This window comes from Coptis chinensis, chromosome 6 (genome assembly GCF_015680905.1).
Source record: "Coptis chinensis isolate HL-2020 chromosome 6, ASM1568090v1, whole genome shotgun sequence".
Classification (NCBI taxonomy): domain Eukaryota; kingdom Viridiplantae; phylum Streptophyta; class Magnoliopsida; order Ranunculales; family Ranunculaceae; genus Coptis; species Coptis chinensis.
In genome coordinates, this window is record NC_141461.1 from 7,784,235 (window position 1) to 7,810,860 (window position 26,626).

The window sequence follows — 26,626 nt, forward strand, 5'->3', positions numbered from 1 at the left end:
GTATTGGTCATTAGAATGATCAAATATGTCATGCGTTCACCCAAATAACTGGGGAAACTGCAACAATTACTATAAATAAGAGTATTTGTATGGGTCTATATGGATACAAATGTTTTCTGTTGCTCCATTGCAATTTGCAACTACAAATCACAACTTGGAATATACAAACAGGACTCAATTTGCTGCTTCTTTTAGCTTTCTTAGAAGACTTTTATGTCCGCATTCTCCTGCAAGTATAATCAAATGCAACTCTCAGAAGACTTTTAGAAGGTTCTTCATGTGGCAACTTTAGAAGTTGTGCAACTCTTGAGAATCCGGCGTCGTGCATAAAAAGATAATCTTCCTTTGAGTCTAAGCTCATCTCCTCCTTGAAAAGCTTTGGTGGTGACAAGGCCCACTGCATTGCCCATATAGCCAAAGGACGCATGTAACAGATAGATCGATACTGCTCATTAGTATTCCAACCTTCAGGAGTTTGAAAAGCATACCTACAGAAAACCACCCACCCCTTAGAATGTCAGTTTCATAATGGCAGTTTTGAAATCAGAAAATTGTCCAACCACAATCACCTTGTAATGGTAGTTTGGCTGCATCTAAATATTCCAATTTCCTAAAGTTATTTACATTGAAAAAGAACTGGAAATGCTTACCCAAGTCCTTCTTCGGACCAGGACGCTTCGTGCACTCCACTTGCTGTCCGAAATGCTGTTTCTACCATGTCTTCATGAATCATAGATGCAGCAACAGCATATGTGACTCCTGACCATATTTCTCTCGACTGCAATGCTGACATGTCAACTGTACCATCAGGTCGCATGCCATTCACAGCCCCTCGTGTTCCATTCTTCACCTTTAAGACATTAAAATCATAAACTTTTTCAAGCGCGGCACGTGCTTTATCTTCATCAACAATTGGTTCAAGACCACAAGCTCGGGCAAACCTACATTAGTTAATGAATCCGGATGTATAAGTAACGCCAAATTTTCTCTAACACTAAAATAATAGGACAACAAAAGTGTGTAGGCAGAACTTTTTGACACGCTATTCAAGTATACCAAAAGGTCCACCAATGGGCGAGCCAAAGTTTAGGGTCAGTGGGCTCAAGTTGTTTCACAAAAACACCAATATATGCGAAGATAACATGCCATGTTCCATGCACATCTTTGGCAATGTCCTTGGTCACGAAAACAAGCCAGTTTTTCATAAGTATCACACCTGCATTTCAACCACTACAAATAAAATGATCACGTATTTTCATGCGTCATACCATTGTCCGGCTAATTGATCTGCTTGAATTGATGCACTCGAACCACCACCGCTATTGTCATAATTAAAGTATGAGCCATTCCATAGTTGATCATATACGCCCCTCGCCTTCTGAAACTTGATCCAAAAATGTTCCTCAGAAGCCTTGTCACCAATCTCACGTGCCATGGCAGAAGCAGCCTGGAGGGCAGCAACCCACAGACCTCCAGTGTATGCACTTACCCCTTTAACTGACCATGCATCATATGTCTGATCAGGAAACCCTTCATTTTCAATCATCCCATCTCCATCCTTGTCAAACTGCTCCATATAAGCCATTGCCATATACACTGAGGGCCAAACAGCCTGAGCAAATCGCTTATCGCCTGTTGCAATTACATCTCTATAAACTTGGAGAACAAATTTAGGATTCAAGTCTTTCCACCTATCAGTATCATAGATATTATATGCATTTACTTCAAACCATGGGTCGTTCAAACCAAGATCATGAGGCACAGCTCCAAGAACCTTTCTGGGAACCCACTTCCCATTGCTCAAAATTTGCATCCTCTCTGGATCATGCATCATTACAGCAGCTGCGAAGTCTCTTTGGATGCTAAGTTCAAGTTTAGGGAAGAGCATTATTAGCGCAAAAGAAGCGTAAAAATGTACGTCGTAAGTGTTCCACATGCAATATTCAATCCCTTCGAGATATAGTAATTGGCCAATATTTTCTTCTCCATTTTGAAGCAAAGACGTTCCGAAAGCAGAATTTGATGTGACAGGCTTGTATATTTGCTCAAGTACTGATGTCATCCTTTCAAGGATATCAACCGCAATGTCTCCTTGTGGGGTGATGACAGGTTTCTGAACATCAGAATTTGATCTATCAAGGGAGAATTTCTTTCGTTCAATGGTTACTAAACTCTGCAATGGAGGTGATCCATCTGCAAAAAAGAAAAAGGTGGACATAGATTTACAGGAACAAAAAATGGAAAGAAAAAAAACAGAAAAGAAAAAGAAAATTCTTAATATTCTAATACCTGTCCAGATTGTTCCCCCTGCATTTAGATAGTAGAGCTCATTGAAAAGGGTGATAGGATACCTATACAGAATCCAAGTAAAATGTAAAAATCTGATGGGACAAGCTGATAACTAGTTCAAGTTTCAATAATGCTCACCACTCAGGAAACCTTCTGTCCTCCAGAATAGGTCTCTGCCATTTTTCTATCTCAGACTCCCACTGGCCGTGATCTGAAAAAAATGAAATAACAATCAAAACAAGTAATTAACCTTGCTGATGCATAAACAAAGTTAGCATGTCTAAAAACGATATGACAAAAATGAATTTGGTAACAGTTACCAAGAAGAGCATCATGTGCAAGACTCTCAGCTGCATTTCCCCCAGTGCCATAAAATTTTGTGTAACGCCTGCCAGTAGTCATTCATCAGCAATTAAACACGAAAATTCATGGAGTTATATTTTCTATCTGTTAGGGATACACACCTGTGATAAACCTTTCCACTGCCAAATTTTACTTCAGGACATGCCCATGCCAATGAAAATGTCACCGTACGGACAGTCTGTGATTGAACAATCAGAGAAGCTGCTATGGCTGCTCCGATAGATGATCCTGGTTCTGAAGTCCTTGGCGATTTATTGAAATCAAGATGGTCAAAGGATCCACACTATCGGAACAAAAAAGTAGGAATAATTTATAAATTAAATGATCAAGTGGAGATGCATATATTAAGTGTTGGAAGTATCAGATGAATTGTTGTTGTTAAGAGTGGGTCTACATGACATACGAGTTTAGTGTCCTTTTTTTTTTTTTTTTTTTTTAGATAATGAGTTTAGAATCCACTTAGGTCCTTGTAAATTCAATATTTTTTTAGGTTTTTGTTATGGAAAATGATATAGAAATGAAAGAGGAATTACAAAGTGAGAAAATATAGATTAAGAATGTATAATGACTGTACAGTGTACACTAATGCAATATCTCTTATTAGATTTATAATGTGGTGGCAACGGTGTTCCTACAAGAGAGATTGTTGAACAACGATTACAAGTTATTGATTATAACTAGTTTACCCTTTCAACAACCTCGAAGTATATTACCATAAAGGGTTCTCAAAATAAATTAGATCTAGATTATGTGACATGGTTGTGCCAGATTTGGTTTTTTTATCCAGCTCACATTGACAAATATAAAATAAAAATCAAACAACCACTGATATTCCAAAAAGTGCATATGACATACTCATAAGTGGTTTGCCTAGTGCTTACACAAACAACTAGGCAGTTGAACGACTACAAACCTAAACAATGTGATATATGGATACTCGCCGGAGAGGGGGGAAGAACAATATTGTAAAATAACCTCACCTCTTTTATTTCGTGCCACATGTCACTCGCTGTGAACCCCTTGGAATTTCCTGATACTACGAAGTAAGGACAGACTGAGATCTTGACATCAGCCGTCTCCTGAGCTGCTATGGCAAAGGTTACTGGAGGTTGTCCATTGGAAGTCCTGATTGGAGACGATGTATAAATAAAAAGGACCGTGTGAGGATGCATACAATTATGATAATGCCGAATCTGGAAAACTATTTCTATAATAAGAGAACTAACTTGTGATGTAGAAGTACGCCATGCACACCATCTTTCGTCCTACAATGTTTTCAAGACCATATTTTTGTAAGAATGAATCTTAATCATAAAGAATGAGAATATGCAAACAGCAAGAATCCTGACAAAATATTCTGAAAAACCAATGGACAAAAGAAAAAGAAAAAATTCAAACAATGGGTGTTGAAAATAAGTCGCAGGACTCTTACGTCATCTTTAGATTGGAGTGATTACCAGAAAGTCCAGAGCTTCCACCGACAGAATTCTGCGTCAGAGCAGCAAGGGAAAATAGTAGAAGAGTATAAGCAATTGGGAAGAGCTATATTGGCGATAAATTTAAACACCTCAGAAGGGACAGGATCATAGGAAGGAAAAAAGATACTGTTAGCATGGTTTCCAAAAGATGTACACCATTGTGCAAAAATTCTAAGAACAAGTTGGAAATTGAAATTGAAGGAAAAGATATTCTAAAATATAAACTTACAGCCCATGTGAAAAGCAGATTCACATTTGCGTCAGTCTTCCCAGAATTGAATATCTGCAAAAGTGCCAAGCAACAAGTAAGACCGTGGGCCTTGGGATGCAACTAAAGCTCTTAAACGAACTACACACAAGGCTTTCCATACCGTGTATGTAAATACTGCAACAGGGTAGCTGCTCTCCTTGTAATTGTGTGGGATAAATGGAGACATCTGACGACATACTAACCTAAGTTTGGGGTCAGGTTCACCTGAAAAAAGGTCAGTGGGAGAACTAAATATTTAGGATACCAAGTCAAAGAGTTTTATAATTGCATACAAGATACTATCAATGTCCATGATCATAATTACCATCATATACCGTCCAAGCCCTTGGATACAGAGCATGATATGTAGAACTCTGCCCATTAAAGTTCCAATCCCAAGATCCAATACCTGATGGGGTACTCTCTCTGCACATCCGTATGACACAGAGCAAGGTTGGGTATAGTTCTGTTAGATCAGAATCTTCCAGTACTCATAACTAGAAGCTATGTCGAGCTATCTTGAAAAGAAAAATAAACAGTAGCTTTGGACATGAATAATAGATCAGTTACTTACTTGAGCACCTCTGGGTTCACTGGTGATAAGACAGTAGAATATCTTTCACCATTTGTGCGTGAAACAAAAATCTGCACAAAGAAATTGGACCCCAACTAACAATTGAAACTTTTTTCATAAAAGAAAAATGTGTATAAAGTAGACAAGTGTCTGAAGGCGTAGGAAACCTGCTGTGAAATTACAAGGTTTTTCATATTGGAACAGCACATGTATAAAGATGTTAAACAAGTATCTGATCATGTCTCCTATAAGTAAATAATTAATCCTTGAAATCATTCTGCCTGAGCTAAGGTTTCAAAATACGTCAACCTATCCAACTGTCTCTACTCTAACTGATAAAACACACACACACATGCATCTTTAAGAAGAATTATCTCTCTTCCTCAATTGCCTGACAAAATTGCAGAAAGCGATCAATGGGATGTCTTTCAACCATACCAACTGGGAGGGGAAATTCGGATAAGGATTTCCACATAAGAACCATTCCTTACGAGTCCAAAGTATTGATTTATAAACCATTCAATTATTTTAACCATGATAGTCCTTTAAGATCTAACAAACCCACCCACAGATTTTCCTTCTAGAGCTAGAAGATAGAGCAATAACTGTCTAGAACAACCAATCTCCCCAAAAATGTTACTCAAAACTAGGGGTGTTCATGGTCCGGTTCCTATAGAAACCACAAACCAAACCATTTTGTCGGTTTTCCCATTTTCAAAACCAGAACAGAACCGTTGTTAAGTAGAACCCGATATAAAATCGAACCAACTTAACGGTCCGGTTTTGGTTCCTGTTCCGTTATTTGGTTTGGGCCAGCCATTGGGCATGTTGTCTAGTTCCATATCCAATTAATATTGAGCAAATTGATACCAATCACAAACAACTGAAACCCATGGACTGAGTTAAAATTCAAGCAAATATTGATAAAGAATTTGATTTCACAATTTCACATAAAGAGACGTGTCTATAGTCTATTCAATATGTTAATACCCCCCAAATGATAAGATAAACATTCATTGAGCTTAATATAGCCATCCAACAAAAAATAGGCTTTATGTTTGGTTGTTTACTGTTTATAGAAACCCTACACTTTTATACTTAACAGATTTAAATATAGTTATTAATATACTCAAAATTATTATATAGTTTGGTTTCGGTTTTCACTACGAACCAAAGCCCAAAAACCAAAGACCGAACCTAACCCACCGGTTCCTAATTTTTGGAACCGTAAACTGAACCAGAGATACCAGGAACCATAAAAACTGTCAGGTTTGATTTGGTTCGGTTTCACGGTTCCGGTTTTTTGTTGAACAACCCTACTCAAAACAAACATTTGACCTATTACCCACCTTATAAGTTATATCTGTATATGATGAGTGTTGTTCAAGAATGTGCATGTCTAATAAATAAGAAGAATAACTACAGAAAACAATCCATTAAGTCCATATCATCTTCAGGATGGATGCCTGATGGCTGATGGACATCAATCAAACCTACTATTAAAACACTTGCACTATGTGTAGGCTAAGTTCATCTGCTAAAGCAGATGTATTATACTTATCTACCAAAATCCAAGTTTTGAAAAAAGAAACGAGTGGAGATATATAATGATGCACTCCAGCAGATAGTAAGCATCATACTTACAGAAAACTGGTTTGCTAATACAGGCTTATGTTCACATATTCCAGAAAATAGTTGCCACCTTTGAAACTGGCCTCCATAACTTCTACCAATGCTGCCTGCACTGAAAGTTGAGGTTTACATGATGTAATCCGTCGGCGGAAGAAATCAACGAAGAACAAACATTAAACTTAAAAAGGATAATTACCCAAAATTAAGGGTTTGTGGAGAAATACGAATTTCAATAATTCAAATTAATAAAACATATTGAGTTTGCTGATCTCTTGTTTACAATGATCTTATAAACCATCAATGAAATCTAAATAGAAACCAAACTATATTCCTATTTAGAAATTGCTAATAATGAAGAAATAAAAACTAAGCTAAAACAAAACAACTAGACTAAAGTCTATATAATAGAAAAAGGTGAGCATTTGCAACGCAGATTGTAATCGTCCATATTCCTCCATTACAACCATGGGAAAAGGATTAAGAATGCATTTTGAGCAGAAGGAGATTTTGGTGGAGATAGTTAAGAATCAACTACAGCAAAGCTCACACACAGGACACACACACAAAACACAGAAAAATAAAAGAAGAAGACAAACACAAACACCAGGGTTGGGGGGGGGGGGACCAGTAAGCTTTTATTACTGAATGATGAGATTCCATCTCCATATCAATTAGAATGAGGCAAGCTAGGTGCAATTAAATTCTCGACATGGTTTCTGAAAACTATGAGTGACGATTGAATATGCTGATGCAGCAGAGGGCGAGTAAGATCTGCGAGAACTATCTCAGTATGTGACCACAGTTGTTGCACCAGAAGATTTAGGCCAACAAGTGGAGGACCTTATACTGAGATTACGGTTGCAGCACCAATTCAAAAAAATAGTAAAGAATGATGGCTTACCCAATACCACCCAGGGGAACACCATGATCAGATGTAACAAATTTATCACCAAAAGGATTCATTATTGGTGCCTGAAATCATCAAACACAGAGGTCAAACATGAGAGTACTTACACAAGAAGAATATTTAACTGCATTGATGACTTATTAAAACCTTCTAAATACAAAACAATCCAATCAAAATAACATCACGTTTGGTAAAACTTACTCGTCCTTTAGAGGATTCTTCTCTGAGGTAACGCAACATTCGGAGACCTATTGGAGCCTGAAAAAGTAACAAACAGTGTCAGAGGATTATGAAAATGAAGCAAGTACGAAACAGTAATTGGATACGGAGGTATGTTTCTACAACAGTAAACAATTTTTTACCCAGGGAGGTTTGTTCGAAATCGGGTACGAAGCTGTCTTGGATCCTGGATAAATAGTAATTCTCCACCAATTATTTGTGTGTTTGAGAAAACCACTCAGGCCCACTTCTGTAGCTCGGCGTTATCCATGGGTGTGGGGTTTCCTTCGAGAGGCCTTAAACTAATGTGATATTGGCATTCACTACATATTGAGAATTACAACAGATTCCTAAGCAATGTGGGACTAAACCACATTATCCCCCCTACCCCCTTGAGATATACCTATGGGTACTCTAAATGCAGCAGTTTAACTATGTAGGTGTGTAACTCCAAATGGATCTCGTAATGTTATTAGATTGTTCTGTTTGAATTTTGAAGTGTAACGACCCACTACGTACCACTAGTCAATATTGTCCCCACTTAGCCACCCAAAGGTCCCAAACCCAAAGCTCGGCATATCCATAAGTGGGGGGTGAATCGTGGTATTAAAGCCAAGGGTGTGTAGTACCTAAGGTGGTGGGTATAGACTATAGAGGAGTAGAGCCCAGTGGAAGGTATGTGGTTTAATCCCACATCACACGTGTTCTCAAAAATTAAATATGAAATGCATTACAGAAAGCCATTGTAGTGAAAAGATTACCAGAAGAATGTTATAGGAAGTTGAGAACATACCAAGTGCATCACCTCTGGTATTCTCAGGGAGAAATTTAAAGGAAGATTTCCTTCACTGTTTAGTGTCCTTTTCCAAGACAATGGAGAAGGTCTTCCAGGATCAACCTCAACCTTGAAAATCAAATAGCAATAAGAAGTATTCCAACGTTAGATGAAGAATTACTCTAAGCCAAACAAGTAAGCAGAAACCATATGTATAATTGTATTCAATACTATAACTTATATAGTTATATAAGATACTACACTTGTAAATTTCTAAGGTAAAGAATATTCCATGTAAAGCGCGAAAGCTATTACATTAAGGAAGTACTTCAAAGGAGTGAATCGATATACTACCGTCTGAGAATCTACATTATCAGCAGCGGAGTTTGAAGAAGGATCCCTCCCGCCTTGAACAAAACCATTTTCCAGCATATTGCCTCACTACAAAATCAAAATGAATAAAGTTAAAAGTGAGCTCAAATTGCACAAAAGAACATATAAGGACAATGTTCAATCCAAACTTGCTATGAATCCCGGGTGTACATGACACACTTCAATGACTACATATCACTCTCTCTCCTCTGCCTATAACTCTGTTTTATTAGTAAGTAAAATTCTTCAAGAGTTTCTGGAACCAAACAACATCTCATAAACAAATTTTCATTTTATAAAAATGATTTTTTTACAAATAGCCAAACACCTCTGTTTTTATTCTTAAGTCTTAACTAACTAAAATTGTATTTAGAGATTTGTAAAAGAACCAATCAGGATCAGGGCCTTATAGAAACAACTAACTTTTTATTATCTTATATGATCCCAAACTCCATATATACAATTCAATACAGATTACAAAACTAATATTAGAAATCTATTTTGATCGATAGACAAGAAACATTACATGATCAAATGATCAACGTACATGCATGCAGAATATAGAGTTGGAAGTTAGAAGCCGAACCTGTGAAACAGAAGAAGAAGACTAGAATGCTGGAAAGAAAGGAACAAAAAAAACAGATGGAAGTGTGGATAGAGAAGTACGGGATCTTGTTTATTTGATTTGCAAGTTTATATAGATTTGTTTATTGGTACACATCATCATCACGACAGTGACTTGTTTCCAAAATAATTAATGATTACTGATAACTTATTCTTTATCGTTAAGTCTTATCTTATTGGTTGTGATTTGTCATTTTGAAGTATCAAAGATTGTTGTTTTTTGTTTTTATTTAGTCGGTATGGACATCGTGATTAGAGAACAGCTGTTGATTGACTGCCGAATATATTTGAAAACTATGAATGCATCTACCGAAAGTAATAGTTTTCCAAGCATATTCAACACAATCAACACATGACATATTTCCGATTTCTGGTGCGCGTCGCGTCGAGATTCTTTTTATCTTTCAATAATGAGTGTGTGCCGAAATTCTAGATTATAGCATTTCTGATTCCAGACTTCGAGTTAAGTCGAGATTTTAATCTATTATGTGATTTCACTATGTTGCAGGCATTACTTTCAAAGCTAAAAAACTATCATGAGAGATTGAGAGTGATGAGACATCAGACATCTCATTAGTAAAAAAATCTCGTTAGTAATGAATTGAACATGGTATAGATTTCGAGACAACGTGTAGTAACTCTACCAAACAGTAATTATAGGCAGACCTAGTAATCAGACCCACTGACTGATAATCGGTGAATATACATTGAGATATGCGGTCCCATATGTATCAATGGAAATCACCACTATCCAAGCAATGAGATGTAATTGTAGGTCCGACCATAGTTTGTGATTTCGAGGAAATGTTTAAAATTCTGTCTAATATTTTGGTTTTTGAAAAATTTAGAATTCCATCAAGAGTTGAAAAAATATAAATTTCAAAATGTTTTCGGAATATAACGGAATAAATATCAGAATTCTGATTTTTAGATTTGTTGGAATTCCAGAGATTCCAAAATCTTGCTATGGTCTGAGTAGCATATCTTTTCAAATGTAACTTGATATGGTTAGGCTGAGTCCAATGGCTCTCTATCCCTCTAAAAGTAGTGTTAAAGTCAATAAAGTAGGAAATTTAAAATCAACAAAAGAGTTAAAAGAGTTAAAGTAGATTTAAAATCAACAAAATAAATTTAAAAGTCAAAGATTTTTTTTCATCTCTATTTTTTACTCTATATATATATATAGAAAGTAAAATAGAGATGAAAGAAAAATCTTTGACTTTAAGCCTCTATTTTCAATTGATTTTAAATTTACTTTATCGATTCTTTTAACAGGGATAGGGAGCCATGGTGGAGCCATGGACTCAAATTTTTAGTGAGTACTTGAGTGCAACTCAAGGTGGGCTACATCTTACTATCTCTACTAACTTAAAAATCCCAGCCCGACCTACAATTCTACATTTCTACAACAACATTTTAATTTTAATTATTGTGTGATGTGTGACTCTTGGTCACATTTTTTTTACGTTTTTACCCCTGTTATTCTATCATTTTGATGGATTTACCCTCTGTCCCTTCTACCAATTTCACTTTGGATATCCATGTGGCTTCACATCACATAGAAGATTATCGGTTCCGTCGTTAAATCCTTTGAAACAAATTATTCTCCTTTAGTCATTAAAATTTGTGTTTTGGGATACTTTTTGATTCTTTGTTTGATGGGGTTGTAGTGTAAATTTGATTTTGTAGGTGTTTATGCAATTGAAACATTGTAATTGTGAGTTTTACTTTGTGTTTCTTTGCAATCTCGACTATTTTCTTTGCCATTTTTTAAATCACACATCAGCAAGAGACAACGAAGAAGATGAAAGGGAGTGATCTAATGGTCAATAAGAGAACAATACAGTGTACCTTCCTATTTTGATTTTTTTGTGATCAATAGACTCAACAAAGTATTAGAAAATTTTGGGTCAACAGTAAAATGTGTGTTTGTCACGGTAGCACAATCGTAAATAGCATCAATTGTGGATTTACCGTGGCAATTTCATAATTTCATGTTTTTTAAGAAAGAAATTTTTTGCACATATTTTGAGAAAATTAAAAACATGTGGTGACATGTACAAAGAGGCTAGTGACTATATATTTCCCCACATCTTTATCATAGAAAATAAGGGAAAAAAATACTTAAAACAAAAATCAGTCGGCCGCATATAAAGAACAAACATCTTTCCACGTTTTTCCAAAATATAAAAGAAGCAAAACACATTGTTATTTCTCATATAGAGATAAGATATGGGCAAGGCCTGGGTTACCACGAGAATATTCTCATAGAAATGAGGGTTCCAAGACCGTTGGATGGATCACACATCCAACAGTCCAAAAATAAAAAACAAAAATGAAGAGAGTTTGGTTTTTATTTTCGGACGTTGGATCACACATCCACGGATCTCATCCCTATGAAGATTTCCTCGGAGTAGATGAACTCAGCAAGGCAATTTTACTTAGTTAAAAAGTAAATTTATGTTATTTGTTAAAAAGTACATATGGGCCACATATTGGGGACATGTGTTTTGGGAAAAGTATGTTGAATCTAAATAATATATTTGTCTTTATTATTAAATCAAATTTACTATAACTTTTTGATTTGGATTTTTGTAATTTAATCATTAATAGAATAAAAATTGTAAAAAAAAATGGTTAAAGAGTTACATAAAATAATATATTTCACTGTTGTGGGACTGTAGATATAATAAATATTTTTCAGTTGAATTCTTATTCATATGGGCACCTTATTCCCTTGTCATCATCGTTGCGACAAACAATTTTGATCAAGAATCTATAAATAGTGAAAAGATGATATGTGCTTTTTTCTTCTTCTTCTTGATATATAGTTATGAAAAGATGATATGACGGAACTACCATATGGGCACCTTATTAGCTTTGTCATTGTTGCAAAAATGAGGAACAAATAGACAAATTTGAGCAAGAATCTAAAAACAATGAAAAGACTATATGCATAGCTAGTAATTCGCCAAATTATTCGCGAATTATAAGGTTTGGCGAATAAAACGAATAATTTGAATTTTTAATGATCTGGTTTAATTAAGGAATTGGTTGGGTCGGGCTTATAATTCTTTGAATTATTTGAATTATTCATATTAATTATAAGGTTTGGTTTTAATAAAATGACATTTGTATTATTTTTTCATGAATAAAATTGTAAAAATAAAAATAAAAACGTTATATACTTATATATCAAAATTTTAAATGTAAAATATATAGCCGAATTTTAAAGAAATATATTCAGATTATACCCGTTTAAAACACATTATATATTTTTTACCGTTAGCGTTTTATTGGACCGAATATTTAAAAGTATTATTGTTGAAAATTTCGAATCTTAGGCGAATAATTGACGTACCGAACTTTTGCCGTCCACAAATTTACTAGCTATGACTATATGTACTCTTTTTTTTCTTGATATATAGACATATAACTAATTAATTAGCTTAATAATTAGCTAATTAATGTTAATTAATTAGCTTAATTAGCTATGAAAAGATGACACATATCAAAATTTTAAGGCATTTCATCAAAGAATAAGTCACCCACAGCCCACCTACCATTTCCTTCACCGTCTGAACCCAGAAAAGGAACTTTTGTTAAAGTTGAGTGCTCCGACTTATTTTAAGTTAATTGGCTGATAAATAACTTTTACAGTGTAGTTTTAATTATGTTCTGTTACAATTTCCAAATTCTCTTTTTGGTTATACAATGTGATTTATTTCTCTAATGTTTTGATATTTGTTTATTTCTGATTCTAAATTACTGAACCCATGCATTTTCCCACTGTAGATAAATCATTCTTTATTTTACAATTAGATAGATTAGGATTGCACGATGATATTTTAACAATTCAGTTATGTTGGCTACTTGGCTAGCAAACCAGTTCTTTAAAATTCAGTTATGTTGGCTACTTGGCTAGCAAACCAGTTCATGGCATTTGTTCATTTATACACGGGTCTGAACATGTTTGGTAGCAACTCTGTTCATGTCAAACTTCAGCATATATAAATACACTTTGCAAGTGTTCTTTTACTGTTCATCTCCTGCTGACAGTGTGAGTATATTGTGTGTGTGCGCGTGCAATGACGCATCACTTTTTGATGTCAAAATTCTACCGTATCAGTTTCTTCCATTTCCTAAAATTTTCGTGCTATTTTCCACCAAGATATTTAGCAAGGAACTAAGGAAGATAGAGAAATTCGTATTTCCTTTTAGCTCATTAGGTATATTCACTCTCAATAATCACATTGTACCTTTTTATTTGACTGTGTAGATGAAATACAGTGCCAGTAATAAGTGACCTCATGTTAATGGAGTCCGCAGATTGCAAATATTATCTGTCCAGGCTATAGAGTACGTGAATCACGCTTCATAGCTGCTCTGCCCGCCTTCAGTGGTCCAGATATCCTTTTTTTCAATGGCTACATGGGAAATGGCCTATCAAGGATTGCAATAGTATGAAGCAACACAAGCATGGAGGGGCGAACTTATAGTCGTTTTAGTGACTTGATGTAGTTTGCCATTAAAGCCCGGGGAATTATGTTAGAGCTACTAGAGACCTTTTAATTGTATCTTGACCCGCGTGCCCAGACAATCACTAGAGAGTGTCTTACAAGTTATTTATGAGTTTTTGACAATTGTTGTAATTATCAAATGTTTTACAATGCCACATTCCTTTTTGAAACTGCATGGTAGTTTTTAAACTTTTTTTAGTTGAATGGGATTTTTTTTTTTTTTTTTGATAAACTGCCCTGATTGTATTAATTTGTACATAACTTCTTACAATCAAAACAATTGACATTAACCTGAAAACAAGAAAAGAAAACTGAAATTAAACCAGTTGAAACCAACAGAAGCTGTAAATATATGGTAGTCTCGACATAGACTCCACCGCTCCAAGCAACCACCAAAGAACACCTCGACCACATTGGAAACCCCATCATTTTCTCTTGGTCGACTTCATAGTTGCTCCTTCTTCCACCGTGTTGGATCTCCCATGGTGGCGACTCACGAGTCATCAGTCGCATGACATAAAACTCCACAACAACAAAGTCGATTAGCAATTCCAAACCTGGAATGCCCCACCAAAGGCCCGGCTAGTGAGCTGGCTGACGAAGAATCCCAAACCAGCAATCCGGAGAGGGGATAGAAAATGGGAGAGAGCCATGGCTTTGAACAAACAAATCATAATGCCAAACCAGAAATCCGGACATAAAGGGTTGAACCCATGGCCTTGGCGTCGATAGAGAGATGTTGGACCAAGTAAATTCAAAGTGAAACTACCACAACCCGGTTTGCATACCAAAACCAACTAAACCCAACTTATTTAAGGTCTTGAGATAGTGTAAGATCGCAAAATGTGGGAAGGTGGCTGCACCAAAGGAGACAACCACAAAACCCACCTCCGGATCCATCAAGATAGAGACCAATGTTGGTTGATATAAACTCTCCTACATACCAACAGAAAGGAGGAAGCTTTTCTTCTTTTTTTTCTTCTTCATCACTTCCAATTAGTAGATCTACTGGAATCAAAGAGTTTTGGGTTGTGGAGGCTGTGATTGGTAGGGTTTAGATTGTGGTAAACTAATTAATTTGGGTAGCTCTAGGTGGAGAAGAGAGTTTAAAGGAGAAGAAGGGGAAAGGGGAAGTGGAGAGGTCTGCTATTCCCCGCAGGAAGGGTAGCTGCTTTAAGCCGCAGGAGAGCTGTCCGCCATTTTTTTTCCCAACATCTCATGGGTCGGTAATCCTAGTGTTCGTTGAATGGGACTTCAGAGTAGTTGTATTTGACAAAAAAAATTATCTTGGTTTCATGTTTAATATCCATTTCTATTTCATAGGAAAAAAAAACAGATAATAAATCAAATAAATCGCAGCAAGCCAAAGGGTCAAACTTTAAAAAATAGCAAGTTCCTGACATACGTTTGTGTGGGCTGGGTCTCTATTCCGTCGCCCTTGGATTCTTCAGTTTTTCCTCCGGGCGGATCCTGTGAAACGGGTATCCATTTTCCAATGGGCTTGCTTGTTTGCTCACTGAGTCCATTAATGAAAACTCTTCCACTTGTTTTTCACATATTTTTTTTTTCAACTTTTAACTGGTGAACTTTGAGCTCATCTTATTCTCTCCAAAAATTTTGTTCATCCAAATCATTCCAAAAAAATTAGAAAAATAGTCTACAAATCTTCCACCTCTTCCAGAAGAAGAAAGTATACAAGAACATACCAAAACCCATTTATTGAACTCTACCTTAAAAATTGGACATTGGAGAAGAAGTTAAGGTGGCGAGATTTATAATTTTAGAGAAGTGAGGGAAGTGGCCGGTTCTAAATTATGAGAAAAGAAAAATATACAACTCTTAACGTTAATTAGCTTTGATCACTATGTGAAAGAACAAAATGATAAATTTGTCTCTTGAATGGTGAAACTCGTTATCATAAGATATTTACAGAGATCACGATTCATGATCACCTTATTTACCTGATCTTAACCTGCCACAAAACCCTCCACAACCACAACCACAACCACAACCACTGCTCTCTAATCTCGTATCTCTTTTATTTTTCTCGTAACTGCAAAAAAATTTATCTTAAAGGGAGTTTAGTGATCAAAATACATGAGGTTGTGCATTTTCATGGAGTCAGATTATCCTTTATTAATTACTAAAACTGGTTTAAAATATAAAGACTAACAATCGACATTTTGACACTTAATGAAAACATCTCAACATAATATGAGTATATACTGGATGAGTGCATTGCAAGATGCTTGGCGAGAATATCTTTTTTTTTCCCGATGCAAACAACTGGCAGAATATCTGAAAACATATATATCCAATGCAACAATTCAAATATAAGGAGAGAATCAACCAAAGCAGTAGATAAACAGATCACCAGCAAAGAACATAGGGAGTAGATCTGAAGATACCTCGATCCAGCCATATGGTTAAACGTTCAAAACACGCTTAGACACCTCGATCCAGCCAAAGGGAGTAGATCTGAAGATAACCCGCTAGAATTCCCAACCATCTGTTGTAGAGGCCTATAGTTTGTGTGCGTGCGTGTGTATGTGTGTGTGTTTTCAACAAACAACATAACTTATTTCTTTGAAAAAATAATTCTACTCACATCTCATAAATAGTGCAACCTTCGGAGAGACATCAACATAGTGTGCAATTGAATTCTCAGATGTTCGAAGCTTGCCCCGTCAACCATAACCATAGCAGCAACAGAAGTACCAGATGGATCAAACTGAATTTGATGTGCATTTCTTTTATATACAAACTTATTCTCAATCCAAAAGTATGGAACCTCGTGCATATGGCAAAGAGAAGCCAATGCTTTTTCTAAAGATGATAAGACAACAAAGGTAGCAATTCTCTTTCGAACCAGAACCTCCACAATTGGGAAATGATCACAATACAGACTATGGGGCTTGGCTAGGGACGGAGCAAGGATTCTATGCTAGGGGTGCGAGATTATGTGCACACCCCACCCCACCCAAAAAAAAAAAACAAGCAATTTTTTTTGTTTTTTTTTTGTTAGAAGGTCTAAACAATAAAGATTAATAAAATTATGCATTTATTTCAATTCACAAAGCTATAGTGCGCGCGTTGACTATTGTATGTGAATAAAGAAAACAATAAAGTGACAATGACAGAATTAATAGGTAATAACCAAGGCGCGGATTAGGCTGTCCTTAAGGAAAGATTTCGCCCCTTCCAATGGTGTAGAAAGACAGCAGTGACGTCTTCCTCACAGGATTCAATGGTTAACAGACTCAAAGTCGAAACTTGCTGCTGAAGCAAAACAAGTTTAGGCAATTGGTAAGCCACTACCCACTAGACAGTAAGCCCAAGCCCGAATCCGACACGGCTCGGCTCGGTGCGGGTGGGCACGCGTGTGTGGCTTTGGGTGAGTCCTCCCTCCTAACATAAAAGTATTTGTACCCTAAGGGCACGCCTTTATGGTAGAGGAATTCCTCATATACCTCACTTGCTAGTGGTGGTTAACCAATGTGGGACTATCTACAATGCACTAAAGTGGAGAGAACACACTTAGTTCATCTCCTCCACTTTGCACACACACACACTAGTATTTCGAAATACTCATAGAGATTCCAACATTGACTACTAATAATTTAATATTGACTGATGAAGTTAACTACTTAAACACTTAAGGCATTAATTAATACTAGTATGTCTATATATATCTATATAATCTAGTCCATAAGTCTACAACAATTTAACAAATTGTTAACTTCCTATAATACTATAAGGCTATATAATCTTACTATCATGTAGAGAAAGATATAAAAGATTAACATTGAAAGTAAAAAAATTTATTGTTTTATTTTTTTTGTTTGTTTTGTTTTGTTTTGTTTTATTTTTTTGTTTTGTTTTTTGTTTTTTTTATATTAAGTGGAAATTTTATTGATAATGATAACGAGTTTTACAAATAATTAGGACAAGTGTGCAACAAGCTGCGCCACAAGTCCTTTTTGTTTTTTGTTTTTTGTTTTTTGTTTTTTGTAGATAGAAGTCAGACGTTTGTTTAAGAATTGAGAGATAAAGAAAGGAGCGAGAGCTTACGGGTTGTTATGGGTGATTAGAATTATACAAACTGACCGGTTGACCTTCAGCTATTTGTTTTAGTCTCATTAACCCATCAAACATTCAAAGACACATTTGTCACTCTTTAATGGTTTTGGACTCAAAATAAATGATAAATGATGATTTTGTAAGGGCAAAAATAGAAATAAAAAAAAAACGTTGTTTTATTGGAATGTTTTTTATTAGTTTTTTTTTCATACTATTTTTTTTGTTGATTATATTCTCACTATAGTTATAGTTGTGAAAATTTTGGGGGTGCGGTAGTGGAAGTTTGCTAAAATAATTTGTGGGGGTGGGGGTGCGAGTCCTTATAGTTTGAAGATTTTTCTAGACAATTAGTTATATAGTAGTGCAGTTTTTCTAATCTTAGGGGGTGCGACCGCACCCGCACCCCCTTATATCCATCGCTTGACAATAGTAAGAACCTGTCGAATATGTATGATCTATTCCTCATCTTTAAGAAACATTACTATTGGAAACCAATCATACAGTGAATTTCCAGCCGAAGTTTCAGCATAAACAGTATGCCCGTCCCTCAAAAAAGATTTTCATGTAGCCCTAGTGAGGGGAGTCCTACTTGGGAATTGATCTGAATTCCAAACGCCGTAAATGAGGTTTAGCTCTTGAGCACATTTTGAAAGTTGACGTTGGTTCAAGAAATCCAATAGGAATGCTGATAACAAGTCAATGGACTTTAGACAAGAACTGCTATTCAATATTGTCATTTCATGATTGCTTTTGCTTGTGTTGTCTTGGATAAGAATAAGCCTTTGGCTTTGACAGAAATCTTTCTCTTCCCAATGCCTTCCCAATCACTAATGCGTCGTTTCTTTCTTCTTTCTCTTCCTTTTCAGTTTATATACAAAACTCTCATCTCTCATCTCTCATCTCTCATCTCTCAAGTCTCAACTCCTTTATCTCTCTCTCTAGTTCTCCTCTCTCACTTTCGTTCTGATAACCTTCGGAGAGACTGCAACATAGTATGCAATTGAATTCTCAGATGTTCGAAGCTTGCCCTGTCAGCCATAACCATAGCAACAACAAAAGAAACTGAACTTGATGTGCATCTCTTTTATATACAAACTTATTCTCAATCCAAAAGTATCGAACATCGTGCATATGGCAAAGAGAAGCTGACTATTGGATTGCTATTTTTGTTAAATCGATATTAGTACGTTGATACGTTTGTTAAAAAAAATTGTATGTTGATACAGGTGTTAAAATGACCTAAGTACGTTGCATATTTTTGTAATTAAGTATTTTGTTTTTTGTTTTATAGTAATGCATTTGTCGCTTTGCAACAAAAAATAGAAAAATAAAAATAGGTATAAAAAGCCTTACAATTTAAGTGTCGCTTTGTAGTACATAATTTTTTTCCGATAATAATAGTAGTACATAATTTTGATTTATATGAAAGTATTAGATTTTTCTTTCAATATTCTAAATTTCATGCCCGTCCTATACATCTGCAATTTCATTTATAACCTTTCTATTGCTCTTAGAAAATCCTTATGTTCTTCATGAGGAATCAAAACTCACAACTCTTAGTTCAAATGGTAACCGGCTAATTAAGCATGGCATCTTTGCTTTCCTGATTACAAATATTATGTCCAATTATTGTTTTATTATTATTATTATTATTATTATTATTATTATTATTTATATATATATATATATATATATATATATATATATATATATATATATATATATATCATTGTTTTTTTTAGCCGTAGTAGATGATTGTGCTGAAGATTTACAAGAAGAGGATGGACGCTTCAGAGTTGGTGCCTGGAAAGTGTTGAGTACCCTGCATAAGTTGGCCTTGAAATTATTAATTGCCTCTTTATTAGATTGTTATATTCCTTTGTTTTTCTCTTGGTCATTGAGAAACCATCATATGTTTAGATGTTCCAGTACCGTTAATCTGGGTACTATGAGACCTTGACTCTGGAGATGTAGTACTTTAACTCTGGTTTGGATAGAGGTTTCTGTTTGCTGACGTTAGGAGATGGGGATGTAAGCTAGCAATCTGGTTTAGATGAGAATTGGACCAGGAAAGATGAAAATCCAGTTGGTAATCTACTTTAATTCTGATTGTTAAATTCTTTAGGTGTATCTATTAGGTTGCAGGGAATAATTTGTATTTGAAGAACCTGCGCCATTTCATGCGTCTAGTGTATTACCACTTTCTTGGGCCGACTAGTTTTTTTATGCCAGTGATAGTGCCAGTGTATATAACATGGGAGGGGTTCTAGGGATATATTTTATCTTGACACGTAAACAAACTCAAAATCGTTAGGGTATTTATAAGTTTCGGATTAAGCTAATATTTTGTAGATATGATCTCCTAACTTTTATAAACATTATCACAAATAATAAAAAAAAATTAAAAATTTCTAAACTTGCCAAATATAGTATAAAAAATGGTGAAAATGAACGGTCTACAGTTAGCCAAATTTTGTAAATTGTTAATTACATTTGGCAAATTTGATTTTTTTTTTTTTTAATTTTTTTGATTATTTGTGACAATGTTTAGAACAGTTAGAAGATAATATCTACAAAAAATTAGCCTAATCCGAAATTTATAAATGCCCTAACGATTTTGAGTTTGTTTACGTGTCAAGATAAAATATGTCCCTAGAACCCCTCCAAACATGTCCTGATTGCTAACATGACGTAATGCCACCTCCACCCAACTCTCCACCTTTCACCCAACTCTCCACCTCTCACCACCCCTCTCCCTAAGCCCATACCCAAACATCTAAGCCCAGATCCAACCCAGAGAGCCAGCTACTGTTTTATTTTCTTTGTCTGGGGACTTGTTTTTAAAGATGCGCTAAGTAGATTTTGTTTCGTACAAGTGTTTGTTTTTTCATTGGTTTTGAGTTTAAACTAATAGGAATGACGCTAATCATGATTAGCCTAGTAAAGCACGAGCATAGCAGAACGGCGGAAGATGCGTTTTCTTGATGCAATTTTGTGTTGGAACTCTAAGTTTATGGTGTTTTTTCCTTGCAGATTGGTTTTTCTGTGTTTTTTTGTATGATGAGTTTTTACCACGCGAGCTGGAGTCGGAAGCTGATGAGACAATGGAAGTTCTATATAAACAATCCTTCACTGTTTCTTCATCATCTCAACCCCAACTTTGCACTATCTATCAAAATAACCATGCCCAGTTCCAAAGATCAAAACACTTTTACCCAAGACCACTCAAACAACATGGAAAACCTTTCTTCTGATTTTGCCCAAAAAGTTCGTTTGCCTTATAAATCAGCCCCTACTATTGTTTACTCAGACCGTATGAAATCAAAACTGTTGGATCATAATAAACTATGCATTTTTCTTCGTGTCTTGGATGGAAAAATAGTAGATGGGAATCTGCGTGCTGGTCTGGAAAAACTTTGGGCGCCTTTCAAGATTGTTAAGATGGAGCTTTATAGAAATGAAGTCTTTCAGTCCGGCTTGAGAACCAACACCAACCTGAACCGATCCTCAAAAGGCAACCTTGGATTGTGTCGCAAACATATCTTGCAGATTGAACCTTGGATAGATGTGAAGGAAAACAAGGAACTTGATTTCAATAAGTTCCTTATATGGGTTCAATTACTAAACTTTCCTGAGATTTTTCAGGACAAGGAAATAGTTGAGAACAACCTACTTGAATCTGGTTGTTTCGGACCAACCCAACTGATGCACTTAGAACTATACCCAAAGCATAAAGAAATGGCTGAACTAACAAGAGTCAAGGTGTTGCTTGATGTTAACGACCCCATTCCACCTGGTTTTAAGCTTCCAGAATCGATTAATTGGGCGGAATGGATCCAATTTGCTTATGAGTATCTACCAATATTCTGCTTTCGGTGTGGTTTCATTGGACATATTCAGGCCTCTTGCAATTACAACAATGCTGATTTCTGTGCTGAACCTCAATTCACCTCAACTGGTTTGAAGTTTGAACTCTACAACGCCAAGAACCGCATTTCCCCAAAACCAATTGCTGAGCGCCCCCTCCAAGAATCTCAAGTGATATCGCCAACTGAACCACCTCGAGGACATTACCCTTTTCTCACCAGGAACTCTTTTAATGAAGAAGGGCTGTATACTTCAATGAAAGGACCAAATGACGATGGTTACAACCCAGGACCACCAGGTAAAGGTAAAGGTAAAGGACCGATGATTATGGAATTAAACACCCCTGACTCTAATCTGGGCACAGGTCAGCATTTTAATGAAGACTGGATGATCAATGACAACCCTATCAACTCTGAAGTCATTTTTCCTGATCAACTTGTTTTTAACCATCAACTCCCTGCCATTCAGTTTAATACACTTCCACAACAGACTTTCTATGCAGGCGCATCACAGATAGAACCATCTAATCCTAATGTGGTTCCTTTGGTTGATCTTACTACGCAGTTGGATGGCGAGAAAGCGAAACAGATGAACCAGTTCAAAAGGCAAGAAATTAGTCAAGGAAAAGCTGCTGATACTGATGGAAACTTCAAGTCCAGACTGAAGTGGTGGATAGCTATAACATGGACAAAGAGTAGCGACGAAAGACTCCTCTTCATGTAATTATGGAGGATCATGAAAACTCCATGTCTTCAAATAGTAATACTTTGTGCCTATCTAGCAGGCGTAAGAGAAGCCGACGGTGAAGGCAAATTTGCCCAGAAGCAGCTCCACCCCAAGCAATGAATTGCATCAGCTGGAACTGTCGAGGATGTGGCCGTCCCTCGACTTTGGAGGAGCTTAAAAAGAAGATTTCTTTTATTAGGCCTTTGTTGATTTTTGTAATGGAAACTAAATGTAGTAATCTAAATAAAGCTACTAGTATGATACGTAGATTGGGTGACTATAGTTCTTATATGGTGCCAAGTATGGGTTTGTCAGGGGGTATGTGGTTGTTGTGGGAAAGTTTTGTAAAGGTTGAAGTGTTGGGAGCTGACAGTTGGTTTATCCATTATATTGTAATGTCGACTTATCTATGAATGGAAAGGAAGAGAATTTTATTTTGTCTTGTGTATATGGAAATCCAAAACTGGCAATTCGAAAGATGCAATGGGCTGTTTTACCTATGCTAAAGTCACAAAATGATGAAAAATGGATTGTGATGGGGGATTTTAATGAAGTAACAACCCAGACTGAAAAGAGGGGTGGTCGACCTTTCAACTTTGTACAAGCCATACCTTTTCTGGATATGATTGCTGCCTGTGAATTGATCGACTTGGGCTTCATTGGGAACATTTTCACATGGACAGATAAACAAGTTGGACGACGACGAATATGGGAACGACTCGATAGAACTCTGGTTAATGCTACTTGGATTCTTCATTTTGTGAACACAAAGGTTTACCATCAAATGTCTATGACCTCTGATCATAAGCTCTTGGTCATCAAAGTTTGTAATGAATCAAATCACCTTCCAAGACCTTTCCATTTTGAAGCCATGTGGTTACAAGATAGGAGCTGTACTGAACAAGTTCAGTTGGCCTTCGAAGTTGACACTGCGGGTTCTCCCTCTTTTACCTTGTGTAATAAGCTAAAGCAATGCCAGAAGAACCTCAAATGGTGGAATAAGAACATTTTCGGTCTTTTGGACACCAAAATGCAAGATGCACAGCATAGACTTGAGCAGATTCAATATGAAATCCTTTCTCAAACCGACCCTGGGGATGATTTGTTTGCGGTTGAGCACACTCAAATTCAAAGATACAATGATCTTCTTGTCCAACATGCTACTCACTGGGGTCAGAAATCTTGCTCTGACTGGTATAAGTTCGGTGACCTGAATACCAAGTATTTTCATGCTCTAGTCAAATGTCGTCGGCAAAGATCTTTCATTCACCGGATTAGTGACCCTACAGGAGCTATAATCACTGAAAGGCGCCAAATTGGAGATAGATTGACGGAATTCTTTGCAACTTTAATGACAACTTCTGAACCTTCTTTTGATTCGGAGATTCTAAATGTAGAGACACCAGTTTTGTCCACTGAGGATCTTCTTTGTCTCGCGAAGCCAATTGACAATAAGGAGATCTTGTTTGCTTTAAAACAAATGCACCCTTTCAAAGCTCCAAGGCCAGATGGTTTCCAAGCAATTTTCTTCCATCATTTCTGGCACCTCGTCGGACCACAGGTGTGTGATGCGGTAAACAGATTTTTTACCCAAGGATCTTTTTCACTACAATTCAATCATTCTTTCATTGCTTTAATCCCAAAAATTTCACATCCTACATCCCCTGAACATTATCGCCCAATCAGCTTAACTAATGTCGTGTACAAATTAATCAAAAAAATTATTGTAAATAGGTTACGCCCTATTATGAGGAAAATAATCAGCCCTTATCAAACCGCTTTTTTTCCATAGAGAAGTATCCATGACAATGCTCTTCTAGCCAATGAGTTTTATCATAAAATTAGAGGTCGTGGAAATAGGAAATCCAAGTTCTTTGCTTTAAAGATTGACATGCAAAAAGCTTTTGATAAACTTGAATGGTCTTTCCTTAAAATTGTTCTTTCCAAATTTGGATTTCCTATTGACTGGATTAACCGCATTATGTTTTGTGTGGAGAAAGTTTCGTACTCTATTCTCTTAAATGGAGCTGCTCATGGTTTCTTCAAACCAACAAGGGGTCTCGTGCAAGGAGACCCTTTATCTCTCAGATCTATTCATTATATGCACCGAGATTCTATCTTTGAATTTTTGACGGGTTACAAAGACAAGGTTTAATTCATGGCTGCCGTCTTGCAAGACATTGTGCTGTTGTTTCCCACTTTATGTATGCCGATGATCTCTTTGTATTTGGGAAATGTGGTCTGTCGGAGCAATATCACTTGAACAACTTGTTATCAGAATATTGCAGAGTATCTGGCCAGACAATTAACAGAGACAAGTCTCAGATTCTTCATCATCCAAAGCTACACAGGAGGCTTGTTTATTTTCTCCGCAAATCCTTCAGAATGCCTTCCACCAGCTGTATGCCGACCTATTTGGGAATACCAAATCTTACTGGTAGAGGCCGCATTCATAAATTTGCTCTGTTACTCCAGCGTTTTCAAAATAAGCTTGCTGGCTGGAAGTCGAAGATTCTATCTAAAGCAGGCCATTTGACCTTGGTAAATTCCATTTTATCTTCAATACCGACTCACACTATGTCTTGCACTTTACTACCGGCAAAAATTGTTGACACTATGGATGTAATAAGAAGGTCTTTTCTCTGGGGGCACTCTCCTTCTGAACGCAAGATGCATTATTTTTCTTGGAGGCTTTGCATCGCCAAGGGTAATGGAGGACTTGGCATCAAAGACCCTGACTTCAAAATTATGCCTTTGTTTGCCAAAAAGCTTGGGATTTGTTACAACAAAATTCCATGTGGGCGATACTGAGATGAAGGGCAAGTACTTCCATTCAACAAGTTTTCTCAATGCAAAATTCAAGCAATGACTCCATCATGTGGAAGCAACTTTGTGCGGTAATTAAAGGTGATTAGAAATTTGGTTGTTTTGGAACATTGCGACCGGTTCATCAATTAAAGCATGGGAGGATGCTTGGATTTTAAATGCCAATGAACCTTTGTCGATGCCTCCAAAACCACAGGGCATGTGATTTGGAGTTAGTTGCTGATTTTATAAACCATTCTAATAACACATGGAATTTGGAATTGCTTCGTCAATTTTGGCCGAATCGATTTTGTTCATAAAATCACTTCCATTCCATTGTTTCACATGACTGATAGTGATAAACTTGAATGGAAGTGGACCAGTTCGGGATGTTTTTCTGTCAAGTCAGCATATAATGGATGTCTACATTTGGTGAATTCTGGAAGTAGTTTGGTGTGCGAACAAAGGTTTTTGTTCAAATTTGTATGGAGACTCAAGTTACCTTTTCGAATTAGATTTTTCTTGTGGCAATGTTTGCAGGGTGTCATCCCCACAGTGGATCATTTGGCATCCCTTCATTTTCAAGTTTATCTTAGATTGTACTCTATGTGAGACTACTTCAGAGACTCTATTTCATGTTTTTTTCGAATGCAGCTTTGCAAAGGCTGTATGGTGTGGTACAAATTGCATGACAATGATCGACGACGTCCTCTACTCTTCTGTTCAGGATTTTAAACAAAGAATTTTCCAGACGTTTAATACAGTAAGGAAGTAGCCTGAAGGGGATATTCAAGTTTGCCTACTAGGACTAGGTTTGTGGTTCATTTGGCTTGCAAGAAATGATTCACGTTTCAACCGCAACAGCCAGATCCTATTTTTTACATCAGAAAGATTTATGGACAACTGCATATTCTTAAAGACATCCTAGATGAAAAAGAACACAAGGAGCTCATCACTATATATATTAAGTGGCATCCACCTATTGAAGGATGGGCAAAACTCAACACAGACGGAGTTGTCCTTGCGAACGGGATTCGAGGTGCCGGGGTTGTGTTTTACTTAATGGCTAATGGTCGGTTTATCATGGGTGCTGCGATCCCAATACTTCACACCTCCAACAATTTGGGTGAGTTTTTGGCTATGTT

At 36.4% G+C, this 26,626-nt stretch overlaps 2 protein-coding genes across 6 annotated transcripts; one reads left to right on the forward strand and one right to left on the reverse strand.

Moving 5' to 3' along the window:
* Positions 1-16: 16 nt before the first annotated feature.
* Positions 17-9,534, reverse strand: LOC147491211 (Beta-glucosidase, GBA2 type family protein). 5 transcript variants are annotated; one of them, XM_086565705.1, is made up of 20 exons: positions 9,446-9,534; positions 8,803-8,928; positions 8,506-8,616; positions 7,695-7,751; positions 7,488-7,558; positions 6,599-6,698; positions 4,955-5,025; positions 4,706-4,806; positions 4,502-4,605; positions 4,360-4,413; positions 4,085-4,140; positions 3,879-3,917; positions 3,633-3,777; positions 2,754-2,935; positions 2,610-2,677; positions 2,428-2,500; positions 2,290-2,351; positions 1,269-2,193; positions 651-941; positions 17-488 (listed from the first exon to the last, which is right to left on the reverse strand). In XM_086565705.1, exons 2-20 carry the CDS (start codon positions 8,917-8,919, stop codon positions 212-214), a joined length of 2,904 nt encoding a protein of 967 aa, XP_086421831.1. In that variant the 5' UTR covers positions 8,920-8,928; positions 9,446-9,534; the 3' UTR covers positions 17-211. The 5 variants fall into 5 exon arrangements, with proteins under 5 accessions (XP_086421831.1, XP_086421832.1, XP_086421833.1 ...); XM_086565706.1 differs by having other exon boundaries at positions 8,842-8,928; positions 9,446-9,533; XM_086565707.1 differs by having other exon boundaries at positions 8,842-8,928; positions 9,386-9,528.
* Positions 9,535-23,085: 13,551 nt separating this feature from the next.
* LOC147491212 (uncharacterized) lies at positions 23,086-26,256 on the forward strand. Its single transcript, XM_086567204.1, has 3 exons — positions 23,086-24,237; positions 26,022-26,080; positions 26,136-26,256. Exons 1-3 carry the CDS (start codon positions 23,086-23,088, stop codon positions 26,254-26,256), a joined length of 1,332 nt encoding a protein of 443 aa, XP_086423330.1.
* The last annotated feature ends 370 nt before the right edge of the window (positions 26,257-26,626 follow it).